The 21,431-nt window shown below is 41.4% G+C and overlaps 2 protein-coding genes across 2 annotated transcripts in view; one reads left to right on the top strand and one right to left on the bottom strand.

Moving 5' to 3' along the window:
• The window catches only part of SHFL (shiftless antiviral inhibitor of ribosomal frameshifting), a 34,026-nt gene extending 20,835 nt beyond the window's left edge, over window positions 1-13,191 (top strand). The window contains exons 2-9 of the mRNA XM_063449457.1: window positions 2,098-2,239; window positions 4,278-4,327; window positions 7,253-7,291; window positions 7,395-7,424; window positions 8,462-8,617; window positions 8,938-9,041; window positions 10,323-10,471; window positions 11,909-13,191. Of these exons, the coding sequence (XP_063305527.1) occupies window positions 2,098-2,239; window positions 4,278-4,327; window positions 7,253-7,291; window positions 7,395-7,424; window positions 8,462-8,617; window positions 8,938-9,041; window positions 10,323-10,471; window positions 11,909-12,114 (876 nt within the window). The 3' untranslated portion in view covers window positions 12,115-13,191. The remainder of the gene's footprint in view (window positions 1-2,097; window positions 2,240-4,277; window positions 4,328-7,252; window positions 7,292-7,394; window positions 7,425-8,461; window positions 8,618-8,937; window positions 9,042-10,322; window positions 10,472-11,908) is intronic.
• A 386-nt stretch (window positions 13,192-13,577) lies between these two features.
• ANGPTL6 (angiopoietin like 6) overlaps window positions 13,578-21,431 on the bottom strand; it is a 31,191-nt gene continuing 23,337 nt past the window's right edge. The window contains exons 5-6 of the mRNA XM_063445924.1: window positions 21,019-21,289; window positions 13,578-13,847 (exon numbers count right to left, since the gene is read on the bottom strand). Coding sequence (XP_063301994.1) covers window positions 13,660-13,847; window positions 21,019-21,289 — 459 coding nt within the window. The 3' untranslated portion in view covers window positions 13,578-13,659. The remainder of the gene's footprint in view (window positions 13,848-21,018; window positions 21,290-21,431) is intronic.

Genomic DNA, 21,431 nt, shown 5'->3' with positions numbered 1-21,431 from the left:
TGTCAGAGGCAGACACACAAAAAAAATGCCACACTGCTGAGCTCTGCAATGACGGCATTCTGGTGGTGGCAACAGCATGCGTTGATTGGCGTGCTGTGTGGCTGACCCCGGGTGCCGATGCATGCTGTCTGACTGTGCCACTAGCTCCTTGCGACGACCTCCCCCTGCTTCCAACTCGTCTCCTCCTCCTCCTCTCTGTCTCCCCATCTGAACTTTCCCCCTGTTCTTCTTCTGTTCTAGCGGGCACCCACGTGATATCCACGGACGCATCGTCATCATCAACCGCTTCACTTGTATCTGACAACTCAGCAAAGGAAGCAGCAGCGGGTACAACATCATCATCATCATCACACCGTATGTCCATGTGTGTAATGCTGCCTGACTGAGACATATCCCTGTTATCTACATCCTCTGGCAATAATGCTTGCGCATCACTCATTTCTACCAACTGATGTGTAAATAACTCCTCTGACATACCAAGTGAAGCGGCTGTGGTGCTAGTGGCGGCAGGTGGGCGAGTGGTAACTTGAGAGGTGCCCGAAGCTAAGCTGGAGGAGGATGGTGCGTCAAGGTTCCGAGCGGAAGCTGTAGAAGATTGGGTGTCCTGTGTTAGCCAGTCAACTATGTCCTCAGAACTTTTCGAGTTCAGGGTACGTGGCCTCTGAACACTGGGCATTATTCTAGGGCCAAAGGGAATCACAGCACCACGACCACGTCGGCCCCTGCGGGGTGGCCTGCCTCTGCCTGTCATTTTTTTTCGATTAGTGGTACTATGCGTGCAAGCTACTGTGACAACAGATATGAGTGGCACTGTGCACTGGCAGAAGTTGGCAGAGTAGACGCTGTAGGCCTGACACACACGCTTGCAGACAACTAACTGCTATTCAATCTATCTATCAAATTTTTTATTTTTTTTAAATGTACACTACTGTTACACCAGATATGAGTTGCACTGGTGTGACACTGTGCCCTGGCAGGCCCTGAAACGCACACGTGTGAAGGAAACTGACTGCTATTATATTAAAGTCCAAAAAGTTTTTTTTTGTTAAATGCAAGCTATTGTGACACCAGATATGAGTGGTGGCACTGGGCAAGTGGGCACAGTATATGCTGTGAGCCTGACACACACGCTGGCAGACAACTAACTGCTATTCAATCTATTACAGTCAAAATTATTTTTTTTTTAAATGTACACTACTGTTACACCAGATATGAGTTGCACTGGTGTGACACTGTGCTCTGGAAGGCCCTGAAACACACATGTTTGAAGGAAACTGACTGCTATTATATTACAGTCCAAAAAGTTTTTTTTTTTTTTAAATGCAAGCTATTGTGACACCAGATATGAGTGGTGGCACTGGGCAAGTGGGCACAGTATACACTGTGAGCCTGATACACACACTGGCAGGCAGGCAACTGCAATTAGATTACACAGGAAAAAAAAAAAGCAGACTGATGTTCTAGCCCTAAAAAGGGCTTTTTGGGGTGCTGTCCTTACAGCAGAGATCAGATGAGTCCTTCAGGACTGTAGTGGACACTGAATACACTAGCCTAGCTATCAACTCCCCTATTATATAAGCAGCAGCTACACTGCCCCTCCTCTCACTAAGAATGCAGCTTCAGAATAAATCTATAATGGATGCTGTCCAGGAGGTGGGAGGGTCTGCTGCTGATTGGCTGGAATGTGTCTGCTGACTGTGAGGTACAGGGTCAAAGTTTGCTCAATGATGACGAATAGGGGGCCGACCGAACATCGCATATGTTCGCCCGCCGTGGCGAACGCGAACAAGCTATGTTCACCAGGAACTATTCGCCAGCGAACCGTTCGGGAGATCACTATATATAACCTCTCCCTATACCTCCTTCTATTACTCCATATATCCTCTCTCTATAACTCCTCCTATGACTCTATATAACCTCTTCCTATAACTCGTCCTATTACCTTTCCCTGTAACTCCCTATACTGCATCATATAATAGGATCAATATAAACTTAACTTCATGCAAATCTTCTCTCATTGTTGCCCGTAATACCTGTCTGTAATATGTGTCAGTTTACAGATATCATCTCTCACGGTAGTTTATTTTTCTTGTCTAGCTGGAGAAAAGTGTTCGCCGCTTGCGAGAGAAATTTTATGGCAAAATTTCAGTGGAGAAGGCAGTTTTGCTAATGAGAAATTTTGTTAACAACCACGACCAAGTGTGTCGATACATCATTATGTGCAAGGATGAACTTGATGGTAAGAGCTTTGCTTTGTCCCTTCTAGTCTCTGATATACACAATGGATTCTTATCCTCCTACATCATTAAAAACACCTCTCCCCCTTTTATCCATAAAATATAATTCTGTCCTATAAAGCCCAAAACAAACACTTCATCCTCTAGATCCCTATTTCATATACTAGTGCATTTTCCAGTCTCATAAATACAACTGCTTCTTCATGGCATGCCTCTATAATTGTTTGGTACATGGTCCTTAAAGGTTATGGGGCTGTAACCAGGTCGGTGGGCATTATACAGGATTCAAGGGACCACCAGGTAGACATGGACTGTTAGTTCCTGAATATACTTCTCCACTTTGCAAGGGAACTTTGGTCAACCGAGTGGATATGTCCAGCTGGATACGGGAAGTTCCTGCAAGATAGTTCTTCATAGGCTGAAAGTTTTCCTCTTGTAACAAGGCTGCTAAGATATTTGCAGTAAAGATGAAATTACCGGAAAACAAAATGAACACGAACGACAATTCGTCCATGTCCATTCTGTATTTCTCCAATTACAAGAAGGGAGCTACATCCTCTTCCTCCCCACAATGGGTTAATTACTAACACGCTTAGTTCAGTGCGAAATAAAATCCTGTGGAGGGCCACATGATCCCCACTTAATTATAAGAATGGTTGACAGTCGTTGTCCTCCCAGCCCCCCAGGTTGGGTCTCTAATTATAAAAATGGGGGGACAAGCCAAAGACCAGAGTGCTCTGCCTGAAATTGCATAGCAAGAGAAAAGCATTGCAACTTTTCCCTCCTATGCAGTTTTAATCAGAAAATAAGCTGCAACGGAAAAATGTGCAGGGACAGGTTATAGACACAAGAACAACTACATTAAGCTGTATACTATACATTAAGCTTTAGTGGTTCTGATGACTATAGCGTCCCTTTAACCCCTTAAGGACACATGACATGTGTGACATGTCATGATTCCCTTTTATTCCAGAGGTTTGGTCCTTAAGGGGTTAAGGATTGGCTCCTAACTTTATTTGCTGGCTCCTAGATTCCAAGCAAATTTGTCAAGCCCTGACATATCCTCACATGCTATACACAATTTTAAAACTGGTGACCGCATGCCCATACTGTCCAAAAAGCAACGTTATCGATGAATCTGTGCCCGAGTTTTACCAGGCTGCCGCTATTCTCAAATCCAGACCGTTTGTTTATAAGTCCCGGTCACCTATTCTAGCTTCTAGCGGGTATGTGAATGGGAACTCTCTTAAGTCCAAGGTGTCGTTTTATGTGCTTCTGCCTCCCTGATGCCCCTTCTAAAAAGTGGTCTTGGGGCTGAGGACTACCCTGATGACGTTTGACCAGACTGTTGCACACCCGCGATCTGATCTATAGTTCCACGTGATATTTGAGTAGCTCCTAGTCAGGCACTCTCTGTTGTGAAAGTCCCTGGGGCAATGCTTTGGGCTACCCCGGCTAATGGTGGTAAGAGTACAGCCTGGAAGGGTAATTTAGTCTTTCAGGAAGGAGGTGGCTGGAAGTCTTACACCAGTCCAATGCACGCGACGTAGGTTAAATAATGGGACATGCCCAATAAAGTCATGGCTTCCCTGACAAAATCCTCTATATTGTATTATGACAATATAATCTTTTATGACATTGAGCAGCCACTGGCTTCTCCCTGTTTAGTAAACGTACCCGGACACGACAGGCTAAGGCATGAGGGAGTTTGTAAGCCACCCTTGTAATTATACCCATAGGGTTTTATTTGTTAGTTTAATCTCCTGGGAATTGGGGAAAAGAAGTGGTGTGGAAGTCCTATCGATTCCATATTGTAAAAACAAATAACTCCAGCTCAGCTCCTTCTACCCCAAACACATATTGCGCCCCCTAAAAAGCACTGCTGCCCTAAAACAGTACTACCATTTCTACCTTCATGCAGAGACAATGCTGCACCTTTTGCTCCACTCTCTGACATACTCTGTTTGTTGTTCTCTGTACTCTATCGACATGTATCCAGCTGCCCTGCTGAGTAACACTGTTATGTATATTTTTATCTAGCTATTGGTCCTGACGAGATTAACAGTTTAAGAAATGACATTGCTGCAATGGTAAGATATATACAACATTGTTTATTAGTTGGTAGAACATTTTGGCAATGAATCGATTTGGCCGACATAGAACCTCTTTAGTTTTTTTTTTAATTGAGTGATCAGTCCAACAACGAATCGAAAGGGGTTCCATTATGGACGATTGAAGAGAGAGTGCAACAAGTGCACATGTTTAATGAGTAATATTATAAATACATGTTTGTTATAGGATAAAAGGGGAAGTATAATGTGGAAAGGACAGCATTTTTGTGATGGGGTTGAAGGAGTAGTGCAAGTTGTTATGTTCTAAGAAAGGAAGCAGTGCTTACCATGGGGTTAAGGGGCATTAGTGATTATCATTGGGGTAAAGGACAGGGGCAATTGTTTTGGTAGTAGAAAAGCAATAGTGTTTGTGACAGACTAGAGATAGCAGAAAGGGTTATAGTGTTATCCCCCATTGTACAGCGCTACGGAATCTGATGGCGCTATATAAATAATAAAATAATAATAATAATAATGACGGAAAGGGCAGAAGGAGAAGTGATGTTTTTAGAGGACTAAAGCGTTTTATGGGGTGAAGGCTGTTTATTATGAAAAGAAAAGGCTTGTTATCTAAAGGGGCAGTAGTGCTTGTTATCGGGTAAAGGGACAGCAATACTTGTTATCGGCGATAGGGGCAGCAATACTTGTTATCGGCGATAGGGGCAGCAAAGATTTTTATCTGGTACTGAGGAAGGCATCCTTATTATAGGTTAGAAAAGGCAGCAGTGTTTTTTTTTTAAAGAATGGACACAGTAAAGTATATTATGCGGTAGCAGGTGTAAAAAAAATGTTTATAGGGTAGAAGGGACTGCTCATTCAAATGTGGCAGAAGGGGCCATTCTTCACAAATCTGGAAGAACGTGCTATATAATGGAAGCAGAAAGATTGCGTGTTATGGGTAGAGCTGACACCACTAATTGTTATGGAATAGAAGTGGCAGCAATGTTTGTTATGGGATAGAGGTGGCAGCTCAATGGCAACTATTTTTATAGGTTAGAAAGACACAATTATATGGAATGCTGCAAATGGCAGAAGGTTATGACATGGAGAAGGTGAAGCATGTGTTAGAAAGTTATTGCAAGGGGAGAGGGGGAGCCAGGGTCAGAAGGATATGGCATGGGGAAGATTGATAGCATAGGGCAGGAGGTTATGGCATGGGGAAGATTGATAGCATAGGGCAGGAGGTTATGGCATGGGGAAGGGTAACATAGGGCAAAAGGTTATGGCATGGGGAAAAAGGGTAGGACTGGAGCAAAGCAGAAACCTTTTCCGCTGTACCTGGTGTGAATGAACATAGAACAGCAGAGGGAGTGAGGTTAGGGGAAGAAGAAGAGATGTAGAGATCTTATCAGTGAAGTCAGTTGCAAAGTCTGAGGCGGTCAAGTTAGTAGGTGGAGGAGGAACGATAGGGTGAAGAAGAGAGTTAAATGTGTGAAATAGTCTTTTGGGTTTGCAGGAGAGTGTGGTTATGAGAGTATTGAAGTAATTTCCTTTTGCAGAGGAAAGAGCAAAGCAGTATGAGCGCAGCATAAATTTATAGTGGAGAAAGTCAGACGCACAGTGGGCAGGAGGCTATGGCATGGGGAAGATGGATAGCATAGGGCAGGAGGCTATGGCATGGGGAAGAAGGGAAGCATAGGGCAGGAGGCTATGGCATGGGGAAGATGGATAGCATAGGGCAGGAGGCTATGGCATGGGGAAGAAGGGAAGCATAGGGCAGGAGGCTATGGCATGGGGAAGATGGATAGCATAGGGCAGGAGGCTATGGCATGGGGAAGAAGGGAAGCATAGGGCAGGAGGCTATGGCATGGGGAAGATGGATAGCATAGGGCAGGAGGCTATGGCATGGGGAAGAAGGGAAGCATAGTGCAGGAGGCTATGGCATGGGGAAGATGGATAGCATAGGGCAGGAGGCTATGGCATGGGGAAGAAGGGAAGCATAGAGAAGGAGGCTATGGCATGGGGAAGAAGGGAAGCATAGTGCAGGAGGGTATGGCATGGGGCAGATGGATAGCATAGGGCAGGAGGCTATGGCATGGGGAAGAAGGGAAGCATAGAGAAGGAGGCTATGGCATGGGGAAGAAGGGAAGCATAGTGCAGGAGGGTATGGCATGGGGCAGATGGATAGCATAGGGCAGGAGGCTATGGCATGGGGAAGATGGATAGCATAGAGAAGGAGGCTATGGCATGGGGAAGAAGGGAAGCATAGTGCAGGAGGGTATGGCATGGGGCAGATGGATAGCATAGGGCAGGAGGCTATGGCATGGGGAAGAAGGGAAGCATAGAGAAGGAGGCTATGGCATGGGGAAGAAGGGAAGCATAGTGCAGGAGGGTATGGCATGGGGCAGATGGATAGCATAGGGCAGGAGGTTATGGCATGGGGAAGAAGGGAAGCAGAGAGAAGGAGGCTATGGCATGGGTCAGATGGATAGCATCGGGCAGGAGGTTATGGCATGGGGAAGAAAGGAAGCATAGAGAAGGAGGCTATGGCATAGGGAAAATGAGTATCACTATGAGGAATTAAGTTGATTGGTAGTATACGGTTGAAGGTTATGGCATGGGCATGAAGGGGTAGCGTAGGGCAGGAGGTTTTGGCATGGGATAGAAAGGGTAAGAAGTTAAGCAGTAATATCATGAAGTAAAAGTTCCACATTGTTTGTTATGTGATGGAAAAGTCAATAGGCTTTGATATGGGGAAGAGAGTGCATGGATAAAAAAGGTTCTTTATGGGATAGAAAGTGTTATTGTGTAGGGCAGTTCTGTATTAGAGCTTAGAATGGTCTGCAATTGATGTTTTGGGGTATGCTGTGCTGCCCTTTGTATAGAGTACTAGGAGTAGCAAGGTATATTACTGGACAGGAGGGTTAATAATACTTCTAAAATTCTAAAATTTTATTTTTCTAGAATGTCATTAACAATATTAACAATGACACCACACCACAGGTAAGTAATTTTTTTGTAAGACATTTCTTGTTTAACTCTGCGTTGTTAATATCCATGATTAAAGAAGCTTTTATGTTTATGAAATGATTATCTATCTCTATAGGTACAGACAACGACAGACAATGACATCAAGGTAAAGTTCACCATCTATTGTGGCTGTGAGGTATTGTGCTTTGCCATTTATTGATGTTAAAGGGAAACTATAGTCACCAGAACAACTATAGCTTATTGTATTTGTTCTGGTGATTATAATCATCCCCTTTTTGCTGTAAACACTGTTTTTTTCAGAGAAAATGCAGTGTTTACATTACAGCCTAGTGATATCTCCACTGGCCACTCCTCAGATGGCTGCTAGATGTGCTTCCTGGGGCAGTGCTGCGCAGTGAGCAGCACTCCCATTCAATGTCTCCACCCTCTGCATGCAGACACTGATCTTTCCTCATAGAGATGCATTGATTCAATTCATCTCTATGAGGAGATGCTGATTGGGTGGGGTTGTGTTGCACTTGTTCTGGCTCTGCCCCTGATCTGCCTCCTTGACAGTCTCAACCAATCCTATGAAGAAGCATTGTGATTAGCTCAGACCACCACTTCTGATGATTTCAGCCGACATCAGGCAGACAGGAAGAGCCAGCAGCTGCAGACTTGAATACAAGTAAGATTTTACTATATTTAGGGAGGCAAATGAGGGGCCAGGGGGGGCAGATGGTGGTTTTAACACTGTAGGGACAGGAATACATGTTTGTGTTCCTGACCGTATAGTGTTCCTTTAAGATCCTGAAAGCAGATCATAGGTAAGTGTTTCATTTATTGCTTGACTGAAATTAAATCGAAATTATATTACATGAAAGTTTTTACTCTCGCTGTTATTTGACATAGAAAGGGGAGAGATCTGTGGGACATGGAGTTTTTCTCTTCAACCACAGGGTGACACAGAGAGAAGGGATTTATGGGATATGGGGTCTATTAAGTCCATCAAAGAGTGACGCAAACAAAGGGGCTATATGATTTATATGAGATATGAAATTTCCTCACACTATCCGTGGGTGATAAGGTGACACAGCCTGGGACAATCTGTTGGGTGCACGCTTTATCTCATTTATATCACTTTCATTCACTTTGTGATGCCATCAACTTGATGATAATTGTATAAACATTTCTTGGCTCTAGGACATTGCCAGGCAGTTGACACAACTTCCTCTAACCGAGAGGAATTTAAGAATGTTTGATAATGCTTCTGCGAACCGCATTCCCTCTGAAGACAGACAGTTTGCCTGCAAGGATTGTGATAAAATGTGGTGGCGTAGGGTACCAGAGAGAAAGCAGGTTTGTGGTGATATTGAACCCATACTTATAAATGGTAGTTGTGCTGAGAAATAGGTTGTGCTCTGTATGTGTTATGTTAACTTCTTCGTTTTGTGTTCTGTGCCCCACCTCCTCTAGGCTGTAAGCTCGCTTGAGCAGGGTGCTCATCTACCTATTGTTCCTGTAACATTTCGTTATTGTCTCATATATTAAATTCCCCTTTTATTTTGAAACGCTGCGGAATAAGCTGGCACTATGTAAATACCAATAATAATAACTCACAGCGAAGAAATCAAAGCCAGAGTGTGTGTTCCAACAATGTTTTCATGTCATATTTGTAGGTTTCCAAATGCCACAGATGCAAGAGAAAGTTTGACCCGATTCCCCGAGACAAGATGTGGGGAATAGCTGAGTTCCAGTGCATGGCCTGTAACCGTTCATTCAAGTAAAACTCATACTTAATATTTACTATCCATCCCCTACTTTCAACCTTATACTCCCTACATTTCTACTTTTCTTTTGTCATTGTCTTCTTTTTTCTTTAGAACTTTTTGACACATGTGGTGGTCCTCATCTACTACCCTTTGATTCTGAGCATCGTCTCTTAAATTTTGACCAATCTATTATTATTTTTTTGTATGTGTGTGTGTGGATTGGCGTTGGTGTATAGTGTGTCTTTGTGGGTACTAGTGATGAATATAGAAATGCCGTTTTAATAATAATGAAAACATATAAACCGTGTTTTTTCAATACATGCATTATTTGTTTTGTATTTTTGCAGTTGCAATCAGTCCATCTATGTGCATCTGATCATTTCTTAGAATACACCTGTTCACGTATGGCGCTTGTTTCATTTTCTGAAAATCTCTTGAAAAGTTTTATTCAGCGTAGAAAATAGTTAAAGTTGGTAAAATAGGTTGAGTTTGTAAATGTGGAACATCATAAAAAAGTATCATAGTAAAACGTGGTACAATGAAAAGCCAAAAAAAAATTAATGCATGTTTAATTAAACAACTGAGTTGATAAAAATGGAGCAACAGAAACCATAACAAACAATTGTAATGTAAGATATATCAATTAGTCTTGTTAAACTAATCTCAGTATGTTCTTTCCAAATAACTTTGCCTGCCGTGGAACAGGCCAGCACTCTTGGATGTTAAAGGGTCACTCCAAAAGGCATAACCACTACAGACGTCTACATTAGAATCAGAATGTCTTTCCTTATCTAAGAATTGCCAAATACAGGGCCGTGCTCATTGGCTAACAGTGCTTAGCTGATGCCTCAAATATACTGTAATGTTCAAAAACTTCATTGTTTGTGTCTTTTAAATTTCATGATATATACTTTTATATATATATATGCTTCTTTGTGTGCATGTGTGTGTATACTTGTGCATATCTGTGTATTTTATTATGTGCATGTGTTTGCTGCTCAATTTTCTGAAAGCGTGCATGTGTGTGAGAATGTGTTTGTGTGTGCATCTGTATGCATGGACGACTGCACTCTTTATTTGTTTCAACATCTGTGTGCCTGTGTTTATGAATCTAAAAATGCAATATTATTATATATGCTGTGGATGTGGAATTTGTATCATCCAACGCCCAGGACGTGCAGAATACCTAGCATTTTTACAGAACGTTTTCTATATCTGCCCAAATTAACTTTTGTACTGTGTCATGTAGCATGAATCTCCCAATTTCCGATTTTTTTTCCACTCTCTGGCAGAGGACACGCGCAGTTTGGGGTGGCCTCTCCGTGCTATAACTGTAGCAGTGCCACCATGCCCAGCCGTATTCTTCCTCCACGCAGGAACACTGGTCCACGATCTCGCAACCAGCACAGCTGCTACGCTGTGGATTGTTACAACCGCAAGGGTGAGAAATGGAGGGGCTGGAAATAGATGGAATTAAATAACCAGGAGATAGAGGACTTGAAGGGACATATGATAAAAAGAAACAGGAGAGAACAGGATCACCAATTGGCAGCATGCCAGGGTTAGGAAAGATAACACTGGTGGATAAAAGGTGAGCAGACTGATGAACCCAAAAGTGGTCCAAAGTTCTAAAAGTGAGAGAGTCACAATTGAAATCCGAATTAATCAGCTGTTGAATTCCACTAGTGACTTTTATAGTTTTGCACAAGTTTCAAAAGGGCAGATGGGAGGAGAACGTATTGGCTGGGTAGACCGGGAGAGAACAGGCATAAACTTGGAAGAAAGATTAATTATGACTGCAAAAAAAAGACAGTAGGGGGGTTGGAAAGAAGAGGAGAATGGATATGTAAAAAAGGTTGAAGGGACAGGAAATTCATAAAAGAGATAAAGTGAAGGACAGGCTAAAAACGTCTGACAATGAGAGTAAGAGGGAAAAACAGACTGGTGGAGTAAAGAACGAACAAAATAGGAAGTACAAAAAAATTAGACAACTGATGGATAGTACAAAATGGTTTGTAATGGAGTGAGATCAGATGTAGGTGGTACTCATGAAAGAATGAGATCTGTGGGCGTGGCATCAACGGGTGGTCCATGGCCGTCACGGCAAGAATGTATTGCCAGTCCACGAAAGCTTTCACTCGACTATACTGCTACAGAGTGAGGCACACAATTGCCGTGAAATATTTCCCTGGTGCTATGATCATATGAATAATGCTCCGAATCTCGCAAAAGTGAACTCTAGCCTGAGCTGCTGGAGTTCACTCTTACCACTTGGACCATCAGGGATTGCTTTGTACTGTCCCCCCTCCCAGGAAAAGGTAAGCAGGGAGGGGGGATATCAAAATATATTTTTTTTAATTAAAAAAAAATATATTTATTAATCTACCCTCCAACACACACACTGCCCCCCCCCCCACACACACACACTGCAAACCCACACATACACTGCTCTCCATACACACACACACACACACTTCCCCCATACACACGCTGCCCTCCCATACATACACTGTTCCCATACCCACACACACACTGCCCCAATACACACACACTACCCGTCCATACACACACACTATACCCCTCACACACACTGCCCCCATACACACACACTGGCCCCCCATACACACACTGCCCCCAATACACACACTGCCCTCCCACACACACACACACACACTACACCCCTCACACATACACACTGCATCCCTCACACCTACTATTGTTTTTTATCTCTGGCTGACGCCGGTCCGCAAAATATTTCTCCTCTTTTCGTAAGGCCGCGGGTGTTAAAAGGTTGCAGAACACTGATGTAGACGACAATAAATTACCAGGTAAAATTAGAGCTGAACAAATAATGTTTTTCTTCACTGTTTCCAAACAGAACCTCATGTTATCGGCCTATTTTGTGTTCACCCAAGGAGCCGGGCCAGGAACAATCTCTGCAAAGTGTTGCTTGGCAGTGAACCTCATATCAGTACAGGGTCGACTGTGGCTACCTGCCTGAGTCAAGGAAGCCTAACACAATGGGATTTGGATGATATCATCATGGATGATATAAATGAAGATAGAGAAGATTCGGATAATTAAACCAGAAAAGGACTTACTGCTTCCCCTGTATATACCCTCATTGATTTTCGGTATAGTGAATACCTGCATGCAGTGGGAAAGCTTTGAGACACAATCTTCTCTCTGGTTGTAAGTGATTGTTTTTGTTAGGTCTAGGTGTATGGTGCAATATAGAGGGACAAGTTATCAGCATTCTATGTTTAAGCATGCACCTGTACGCAAATCATTGTTGTAAGTTTGTCAGAGAATCAGCTCCTGTTGGTCACTATGAAGAAAAATTTTTTCATACCACAATCATTCAGTATATGGGACCATTTTTCTAAAACACCAAATCTAATCAGGCCTTATACGTTTTTAAGATTTCAGTACAGTTAGAGGAACCACTTTGGGTTTATCTCTTATTTCATGGGAACTAGGGGATAAACTACAGTCTGGAAGAGCATCATGGTAGTTGTAGTTGACTGACGTGGTGGTGCCTTTGAACAGCCCTGATAAAAAGCTCCTCAGACCTTTACTTACATAGGTTTCATAGCAGAGGTGGCCCAGCTGTTGTGATTTCCCATGATGGTTTGCAAGCCTACGACTTGTGTAGGAGTGCACAATTTCTAAAAGATTTTCTCTAAATGAACCGAACAATCTTAATTTTATAACTTTGCGTCTTTCAATCAGGTGATATGCCATTAAAAGTAAACAGTCATTACTTTGTTTTCAAGCCTAGATAATGGTTTTGGCAGGACATCATAGCCAGGACAGTGCTTACATTAGGAAAACGCACATCCAGGAATACAACATTAAAGAAACATACAGTTTAATACAAATTTGTAACTTTGCACAAAATGTTGCTAGTGAATACAGTGATTTACACACAAGATACGTTCCTGATTGGTTCTCTTTAACATTTTCATATTGTTGATTCCAATTCTAACATTGACTTCTTTCGTTGAAATTTGAACGTTAAAAAAAAAAAAAGAGCATTGTAGATGCCATGTTTGGATTCCCATCATGCTTCATGCTTCAAAGGAGTTTGTCAATCTGATTGGCTTTCGTACTCCATATACAATTTTCTTGGAAACTAAAAGTTTGTCTTAAATGGTGTTAAAACTGCAAATTTTCTGTATGGTTTTTTTTTTTAAATGCTTTTATAAATTATAAACAAAAGAACAAAAAAAAAACATGTTTTGGAGCAAAATATAAAAAATAAAAAATAAAAGTTGTGTTTGTCTTGTATAGATGCTGGACACAGGCAGTTATGACTAATATGAGGTTTAAGATACTACAGCACTAAATTATACAGCACATTATATTCATTTTCAGTGTAAAAATAATCAATATTTGTTATCAGTGCGAAGATACTCGCTGGCAATACACAGTATAGATTGTTCATTATCTGTCAATATAATTTCAGATAATTTCATTTCAAATAGTTTGTCCATTAGGGTACTTAGCATCATTTTACAGCCCAGCATGTAAATGATCACTTTAAAGTTTCTTTGTATTATTATTATATATAACAGAATGTTGAATGTAAAGTCTATAGAAAGGTGATTTTTTTTTTTTTTATAATAATTATTTAATGGGTTTCACTAACATGGAAACCTTTTTAAGTGAATAAGCACCACCACGAAATTCAGCCCAATAAACGCCATCTTGGAAGCGGCTGCGGTAATGGCCACCCCTATACCACACCCCGTTGAGGTTCGAGTGAGCACACATATTATACCACCATCCTCCCTTTTGGAAATGAGCACAGTTACCTTGTGGGGAAAGAAACCAGAGGTTAGATGTGATCTCAAAACAACACAGTATAGATCAATTTTACAACAATAAATAAATAGAAATTTAAATATTAATCAAAATTGGTTAAAAGATTGGTGTATAAACCCTATAAAATAAAAAGCGGCTGAAAACATACCTACAAACTTAAAGGTGCTTATTCAGTACATATATATATGCACATGTGTCAGCGCTAAAAGTTTAATTAAACATTCATAAAATTAATATACAGTCACAGTTCCTCATCTTGGGTGAAACTAATGTAATTCGACTCCAATCAAACTTTTTGTGTTGCCATATGTATATGGAATAAATCAGTTTTATTTTACTGTGACTATATAGTTATAAAAGTATTAGACGTTCCTATCGTTTTCGTCACACAAATGGGAAATCTGCCAACCAGGAATGTCTAGACAAAGCCAAATGAGAACCAGTGAGCTGAGTTCATGTTTTAGTAGAAAGAGACTATGATTGACTCAAAGACATATAGGTGAAAAAAAAAGATATGAGTGGGTAGGTAGAAGAGTGGTGAGTAGTATGAGACCATAAGTTAATTCACGAGATAGTGAGACTGACAGATCATCAGTGAAAGAGAGTGTGAGACCAAAAGAGATCATGAGTGGGAGACCAAGGCTAATACTAGCAAAGATATTGAGTGATGTGATAGTGATAATAGTGTTAGAAATAGAGTGAGACAAACCGATTAAATAGAAGAGAGGAACTGAGCTTAATGGATGAGAAGTGGATGATTTAACCAATCATTGTTAACAGGAGTAGTCCCAGAAGATTGGAAGTTAGCAAAAGTTGTGCCCATTCACAAGAAAGGTAATAGGGAGGAGTCAGGCAACTATAGGCCAGTAAGCCTTACTTCAGTAGTGGGGAAAGTAATGGAAACCATGTCAAAGGATAGGATTGTTGAACATCTAAAATCACATGGATTTCAAGATCAGAGACAACATGGGTTTACTTCAGGGAGATCATGCCAAACTAATCTTATTGATTTTATTGATTGGGTAACTAAAATAATAGATCTGAGTGGTGCAGTAGACATTGCTTACCTATAATAATAATAATGATAAAATACGATTTTTATAGCGCTTTTCTCTCTGTGAGACTCATAGCACTTTACAAATAAACAAACATAGAGAAATAAAACTTAGGAGTAGGTAGGGGCAGCGTGGCTGAATGCCCTGGAACCTGAGTCTGTCTTAATTCTTGGCACTGACAGGAGGGATTTGCTGGCTGACCGAAGTAAACAGGATGGAATGCAGGATGTCAGGAGCTCTTTCAGGTACTGTGGGTCTTGATTGTTTAAGGCTTTGAAGGTTAGCAGGCCAATTTTAAAATATGTTCGCCATTTTATTGGAAGCCAATGCAGGGAGTGGAGAACAGGTGTAATGTGGCAGGAGCAAGTTTGATTGGTCAGTAATAGTAGTCTGGCTGCTACATTTTGTACCGTCTGAAAGTGATGGAGTTCTTTTTCTGGGATGCCCAAGTAAAGTACATTGCAGTAATCTAGCCGAGAGGATACAAATGCATGGATTAATGTTGGCAAATCATCCGGTGGAATTAAGTGTTGTGTCCTGGCTATGTTTTTGGGATGAAAGTAGGCAGATTTGGCAGATTTTATTACGGAGGAAATCTGCTGTTTAAATGATAGTCCAGAGTCAATCAGCACTCCGAAATTTCATACCTTTGATGAACTCATGAGTTCAGAGCCTCCAAGCTCCAGGCCAGTTGGGTGATCATGGGATATTTCTGTTGCCCGGGGTCCCCTCAACAAGAGTAACTCTGTTTTGCCCGGGTTCACTTTAAGCCAACTAGCATTCATCCATTCTATGAGAACTGCTAAGCAACTGTTGATGCTGTTGGGTCTGTGGTATCTGGAGTAAAGGAGAAGTAGAGTTGTGTGTCATCAGCGTAACAATGATACCTTAGGCCATGTCGCCTAATGATGTCCCCTAGTGGTAGCAAGTAAATTGCGAATAGCATGGGAGACAAGATGGATCCTTTTGGAACTCCGCAGCTCAGTTCTGTTGGTGCCGATGAGCTTGATCCTGATGTTACTCTCTGTGATCTACCAGTGAGGAAAGATTTAAACCAATTAAGGACTGTGCCTCCTAGATCACAGATGTGCTGCAAGCGCTCTATTAAAATCCTATGGTCAGTAGTGTCAAATGCAGCTGAGAGATCCAAGAGGATTAGGATGGAGTAATCACCTTTGTCTCTCGCCATAAGGAGATCATTTAGCACTCGGACTAGCACTGTTTCAGTGCTGTGGCGGCATCTGAAGCCTGACTGGAAAGGATCAAATATGTTCAAGCCTGATAGATGGGCCTCCAGTTGAGTTGCCACTATTTTTTCAATTATTTTCCCCAGAAATGGAAGGTTGGATACTGGTCTGGGTCTGCAGTCTGGGTCTAATAAAGGTTTATTTAGGAGTGGTTTTACCACAGCTTCTTTTAGATGACATGGAAAGTCTCCAGTTTTTAGTGAACACTGCACTATTTTTGTGAGGGCTGGGGCGAGTGTTTCAATGCATCCAGATATGAGCTGAGTTGGAACAGGGTCTAAGTCACGTAGTAGGGTGTAACTTTTGCATGGTTCTTTTGACTCCCTTTATATCCACATTTGTAAAAGTGGACCATAAACTGGGGCAATCTGGAATTCCATTGTAGTGGTTCTGGTGTGTAACGGTTTGGCCTGCTGTGATAGAGGCTCGGATTGAGGAAATATTGTCTCTGAAGAAGATTGCAAATGCTTCACACTTATCCTGGGAAAAAGTTGGTGGGGATATGCGTGCATGCTGGTTTGCAGAACCTTTTTTACTGTGCGAAACAGTTGCCTGGGTCAATTGTGGGAGAGTGCAATTTCGTGTGCTAAAAATATTTTTTTCTGAGTTATCTTGAATTGATATTCATTTAGATGTTTGGTAAGAGCGGCTTCATCCTCTGGATCATGTGTCCTGCGCCACTTTCTCTCAAGTTTACAGCCTGTTCACTTCATTTCTCTGATGGTGCTATCAAACCACGGTGCATTGTTGTGGGTTTTGACAGTGCATATGCGTGTTGGTGCAATGCTTTCCAGGGTGTCTCTCATGGTTTTGTTGTAGAGTCGGACTAAGGAGCTGGGGTCTTCACAGGTGCCCATTAGTTCACTTATATCTATATGTGATGTTCCATCCAATGACATCACTCCTTTTAATGAGCTGTGTTTGACCAGGTTCTGAGGCTGGGGTCTGGTTGATTGTGATACAATGGAGAAGTGAATGGAGTGGCGGTCTGACCAAACAACTGGATTTATAGTTACTGGTGACACTTCTAGTCCAGACTGGAACACTAGATCAAGTGTATGACCTTTTCTGTGAGTGGAAGTGGCAACTATTTGTGTGAAGCCGAGTGCACTCATCAGGCTGAGGAGATCCTGCCCAAGCAGGGATAGGGTGTCATCAATCAAGTTGTTGAAGCCTCCCAATATAAGCCATCTGGGGTGTTCAAGGATTATGCCAGTCAAAAGCCAGTCTCAGAGAGTTCCTGAAGAAATCTCTTCCCATCTCCTGGGGGTCTGTATATTAACAGCATCCAGAATCCTCTATTTATTGAGAGGCTGGCAGCTATGCATTTAAAAGATTGGGGTTTGTGGACTTCTATTGGTCTGGGATTTAAGGATGATTTTGCACAGATCATAACTCCACCTCCCTTGCGATCTTGTCTCGGGTGGTGGAACACTGTGTAATTGCCTGAAATAGCTGCCTCTAGAATTGTCCCCGCATTCTCATCTAGCCATGATTCTGTAATGCACGCTAATTCACATGATTCAATAAGGTCGGCAATAATAGCTGTTTTGTTTCTTATTGATCTGGCATTGCGCAGGATTGATCTGATAGGACAGTCTTGGGATTCTGAGTTTTTGCTCTGTACTTTGGAAACAGTGTTTCTTCTAATGGGGATCACACAAAGAGGTTTCCTTGACTTGATAGTGCGTTTTTTGTGGCTTCTAGGTTGACTCACTTCAATTGGGCTTGCAGGTAGACAGGGTGGTGGAGCAGCTGTGATAGAGTCAGGAGGATTTAGAACTGTACGTTTTGATTTTCCTCCACGACAGCCCCTGTCAGTTTGAAGATGTCAAGTGATTGTAGGGTAACCACTAGCGAGGGACTGAGTGCAGCGACCGCTTTTTGGGGTCTTAGGGAATACAGATATGAGTGAGTATAGATGATCATTCCATCAGCAGTGATGGAGTTAAAATTGCTCCTAGTTTTTGTAGGGATGTTAGCAGTGGGGGCTGGTTACATTGCCCTGCTCTATAGGATTCAGGCCAGAGTGAGGTGTGAGATTGTGCACTTCAGGCTGCATTGTAGATAACAGATAAGAGAGCATGCATCCAGGTCAAATTACAGGAGTTCAAAACCAATATTTTTTAGTGAAATAGTTTTCATCAATTAGTTTTCTTGGTGTTTAGAGCATTGCTGAATGGATGATCAAATCCAAAAACCAAATTAAACATGGGGGGAGGTCGTTTTTCTTTTTTTAGTTTAAATTCACCTTGTTTGTGGTGTTCAGCTGAAGGTATCTCTTCCTGGTAGTAAGATGGGCCAGTGGAAGTATATTTCAATCCGTTGTGTATCTCAGTTTAGTAATGCCATCCGTTCAATTTTGGTAAATCCAGTTGTGTGATATGTGGAGTCGATATTAGTCTTTGAAATATTTCTGATGAATTATGAGTGTAAGGAGGTTAAATTAAGATAATTCCTGAAGAGGTCAGGAGCCTGAGAAAAGTGTGGCAGTCAGCAGGGGTGCCTGGTAAGACCAACCTAGATTTCAGTAAGGCATTTGACACTGTTGCCCATAGAAGGCTTATTAATAAACTGCAATCTTTAAGTTTGGATTTCAATATTGTTGAATGGGTAAGGCAGTGGCTGAGTGACCAGCAACAGAGGGTTGTAGTCAATGGAGTATATTCAAAGCATGGGCTTGTCACCCGTGGGGTACCTCAGGGATCTGTATTTGGACCCATTTTCTTTAATATTTTTATTAGTGATATTGCAGAAGGTCTTGATGGTAAGGTGTGTCTTCTTGCTGATGATACTAAGATATATAACAGGGTTGATGTTCCAGGAGGAATAAGCCAAATGGCAAATGATTTAGGTAAACTAGAAAAATGGTCAGAGTTGTGGCAACTGACATTTAATGTGGATAAGTGCAAGATAATGCATATTGGACGTAAAAACCCAAGGGCATAGTACAGAATATTTTAAAGAGTCCTAACCTCAACATCTAAGCAAAGGGATTTAGGGGTGATTATTTTAGATGACTGAAAGGTAGGCAGACAATGTAACAGAGCAGCAGGAAATGCTAGCAGAATGCTTGGTTGTATAAGGAGAGGTATTAGCAGTAGAAAGAGGGATGTGCTCATGCCATTGTACAGAACACTGGTGAGACCTCACTTGGAGTATTGTATGCAGTACTGGAGACCATATCTTCAGAAGGATATTGATACTTTGGAGAGAGTTCAGAGAAGGGCTACTAAACTGGTTCAAATATTGCAGGATAAAACTTACAAGGAAAGGTTAAAGAATCTCAACATGTATAGCTTGGAGGAAAGACGAGACAGGGGGGTTATGATAGAAACATTTAAATACATAAATGGAATCAACACAGTAAAGGAAGATACTTTATTTAAAAGAAGAAAAACTATAACAACAAGAGGACTTAAATTAGAGGGGCAAAGGTTTAACCCCTTAAGGACACATGACATGTGTGACATGTCATGATTCCCTTTTATTCCAGAAGTTTGGTCCTTAAGGGGTTAAAAATGATATCAGGAAGTATTACTTTACTGAGAGGGTAGGGGATGCATGGAATAGCCTTCCAGCTGAAGTGGTAGAGGTTAACACAGTGAAGGAGTTTAAGCATGCGTGGAATATGCATAAGGTTATCCTAGATATAAGATATGGCCAGGGACTAATGAAAGTATTTAGAAAATTTGGGCAGACTAGATGGGCCGAATGGTTCTTATCTGCAGTCACAATCTATGTTTCTTTATCATTGTTAGATTATAGGGTAAGGTTTTAAGAATAGAGAGGTAAGCCAGCGTTAATCAATAAATTAAGAGAAAGAATGTGACAAATTGTCAGGGGCATAGAGAGACTGAGACAGAAAAAAACAATCGGTAGGAGAGAGCCTGTAATTACATAGACTGTCAGTGGAATATAGAGATAAATATCAACAAAGATCAATTATGGGAAACACACTGAAAATAAACGAAATATGACCGAGATGAAGAATCACATTTTCTTGAGTGTGAGAATACTGCATGAATGAGGCAGATGCACTAAATGAAATTTTAATTAGGAAACCAAACAGCATTGGGTGGGTAGCCCTTCCCATTGCTGCTACTGGAAAGTCATTAATAATTCATAGAACCCATCCACTAAAATAACTCTAAAGTTGTTTTCTAGTCTTCATCCCTCCATATGCATGAAATATTAGCTGCTTGTCATCCATCCCTTTGCTTTATTTAATTATTTAAAATATATTTCTAGCTTGTTTCTCTTAACTTCATTCTCTTTTAATGTTTTTTATTTTTATTTTACATTGACCATTCGGTACGGTAGCACTTCCTAGCCATGAATAATTGACTGTATATAGCTTGGAGAAGTATTCTAAAGGTCTTATTCACTAATGGCCAGATGCCCCTGTAACCATACAACAATTTAAAGGGACATGCATCACTTAACAATTATTTATTTAAAGGAACACTAAAGTGTCAGGAATACAAACGTGCATTTTCTGACACTATTGTTCTAAAATAACAGTTAAGGTCCTGACCCCAGTTATCTTTGGTTCAAAAGGTGAGTTTGAATTAATGCATCTCTTTGAGGACGTTTCTGCACCTCTATGCAGAGCATGGAGATTCTGAACATCAGTGCTGCATATTGTGCAGTACTGACCCAGGAAGCACCTCTAGTGGCTGTATGAGTTACTGCCACTACAGCCACTGTTCTGGTGACTATAGTATCCCTTTAAATCATAAGCATTCAAGTTTTTACCATTTGCTCATTATGATGTCACCAATTGGAGAAAAAAACACAAAAACCACACAGCATTTCACTGTTGATGAGTAAATATCTAGTGTGGCTGTGTGACTTACCACTGTAAGAATCCTTGTCCTTATCAAGGGTCGTAAATTGTTTGGCATTATGCCAAGAGAGCGAATCACCAGCATTGCCACGATAAAGGCCCACACGCAATCGGTAGAAATCACTCTCTGGTTCCAGGCGAAAATAGTCATACTCAGCATGAACGGTCCGACCTTGCCAATCTTCCATAAGGATCAAAAGCTTGTAACTCCCTTGGCTGACTAGCCAATAAATGTTCTCCAGGCCCAACCAATATTCACCGTCCAAGTGGCCGAATCCATGCTGGCATGACACAGAATTGCCAAAGTAGGTACAGGGAAATATGGACATTTAAAGAAAGTAATAGTGTTGAAATAGACTAGATGGAAAAATTGTGGAGTAAAAAAGGTAAGTAGAACAGACAGAGTGACGTTTGAATTGGTAA

This window comes from Pelobates fuscus, chromosome 3, assembly GCF_036172605.1.
Source record: "Pelobates fuscus isolate aPelFus1 chromosome 3, aPelFus1.pri, whole genome shotgun sequence".
In the NCBI taxonomy this organism is placed as follows: Eukaryota; Metazoa; Chordata; class Amphibia; order Anura; family Pelobatidae; genus Pelobates; species Pelobates fuscus.
This window is presented reverse-complemented; position numbering and strand designations above follow the sequence as displayed.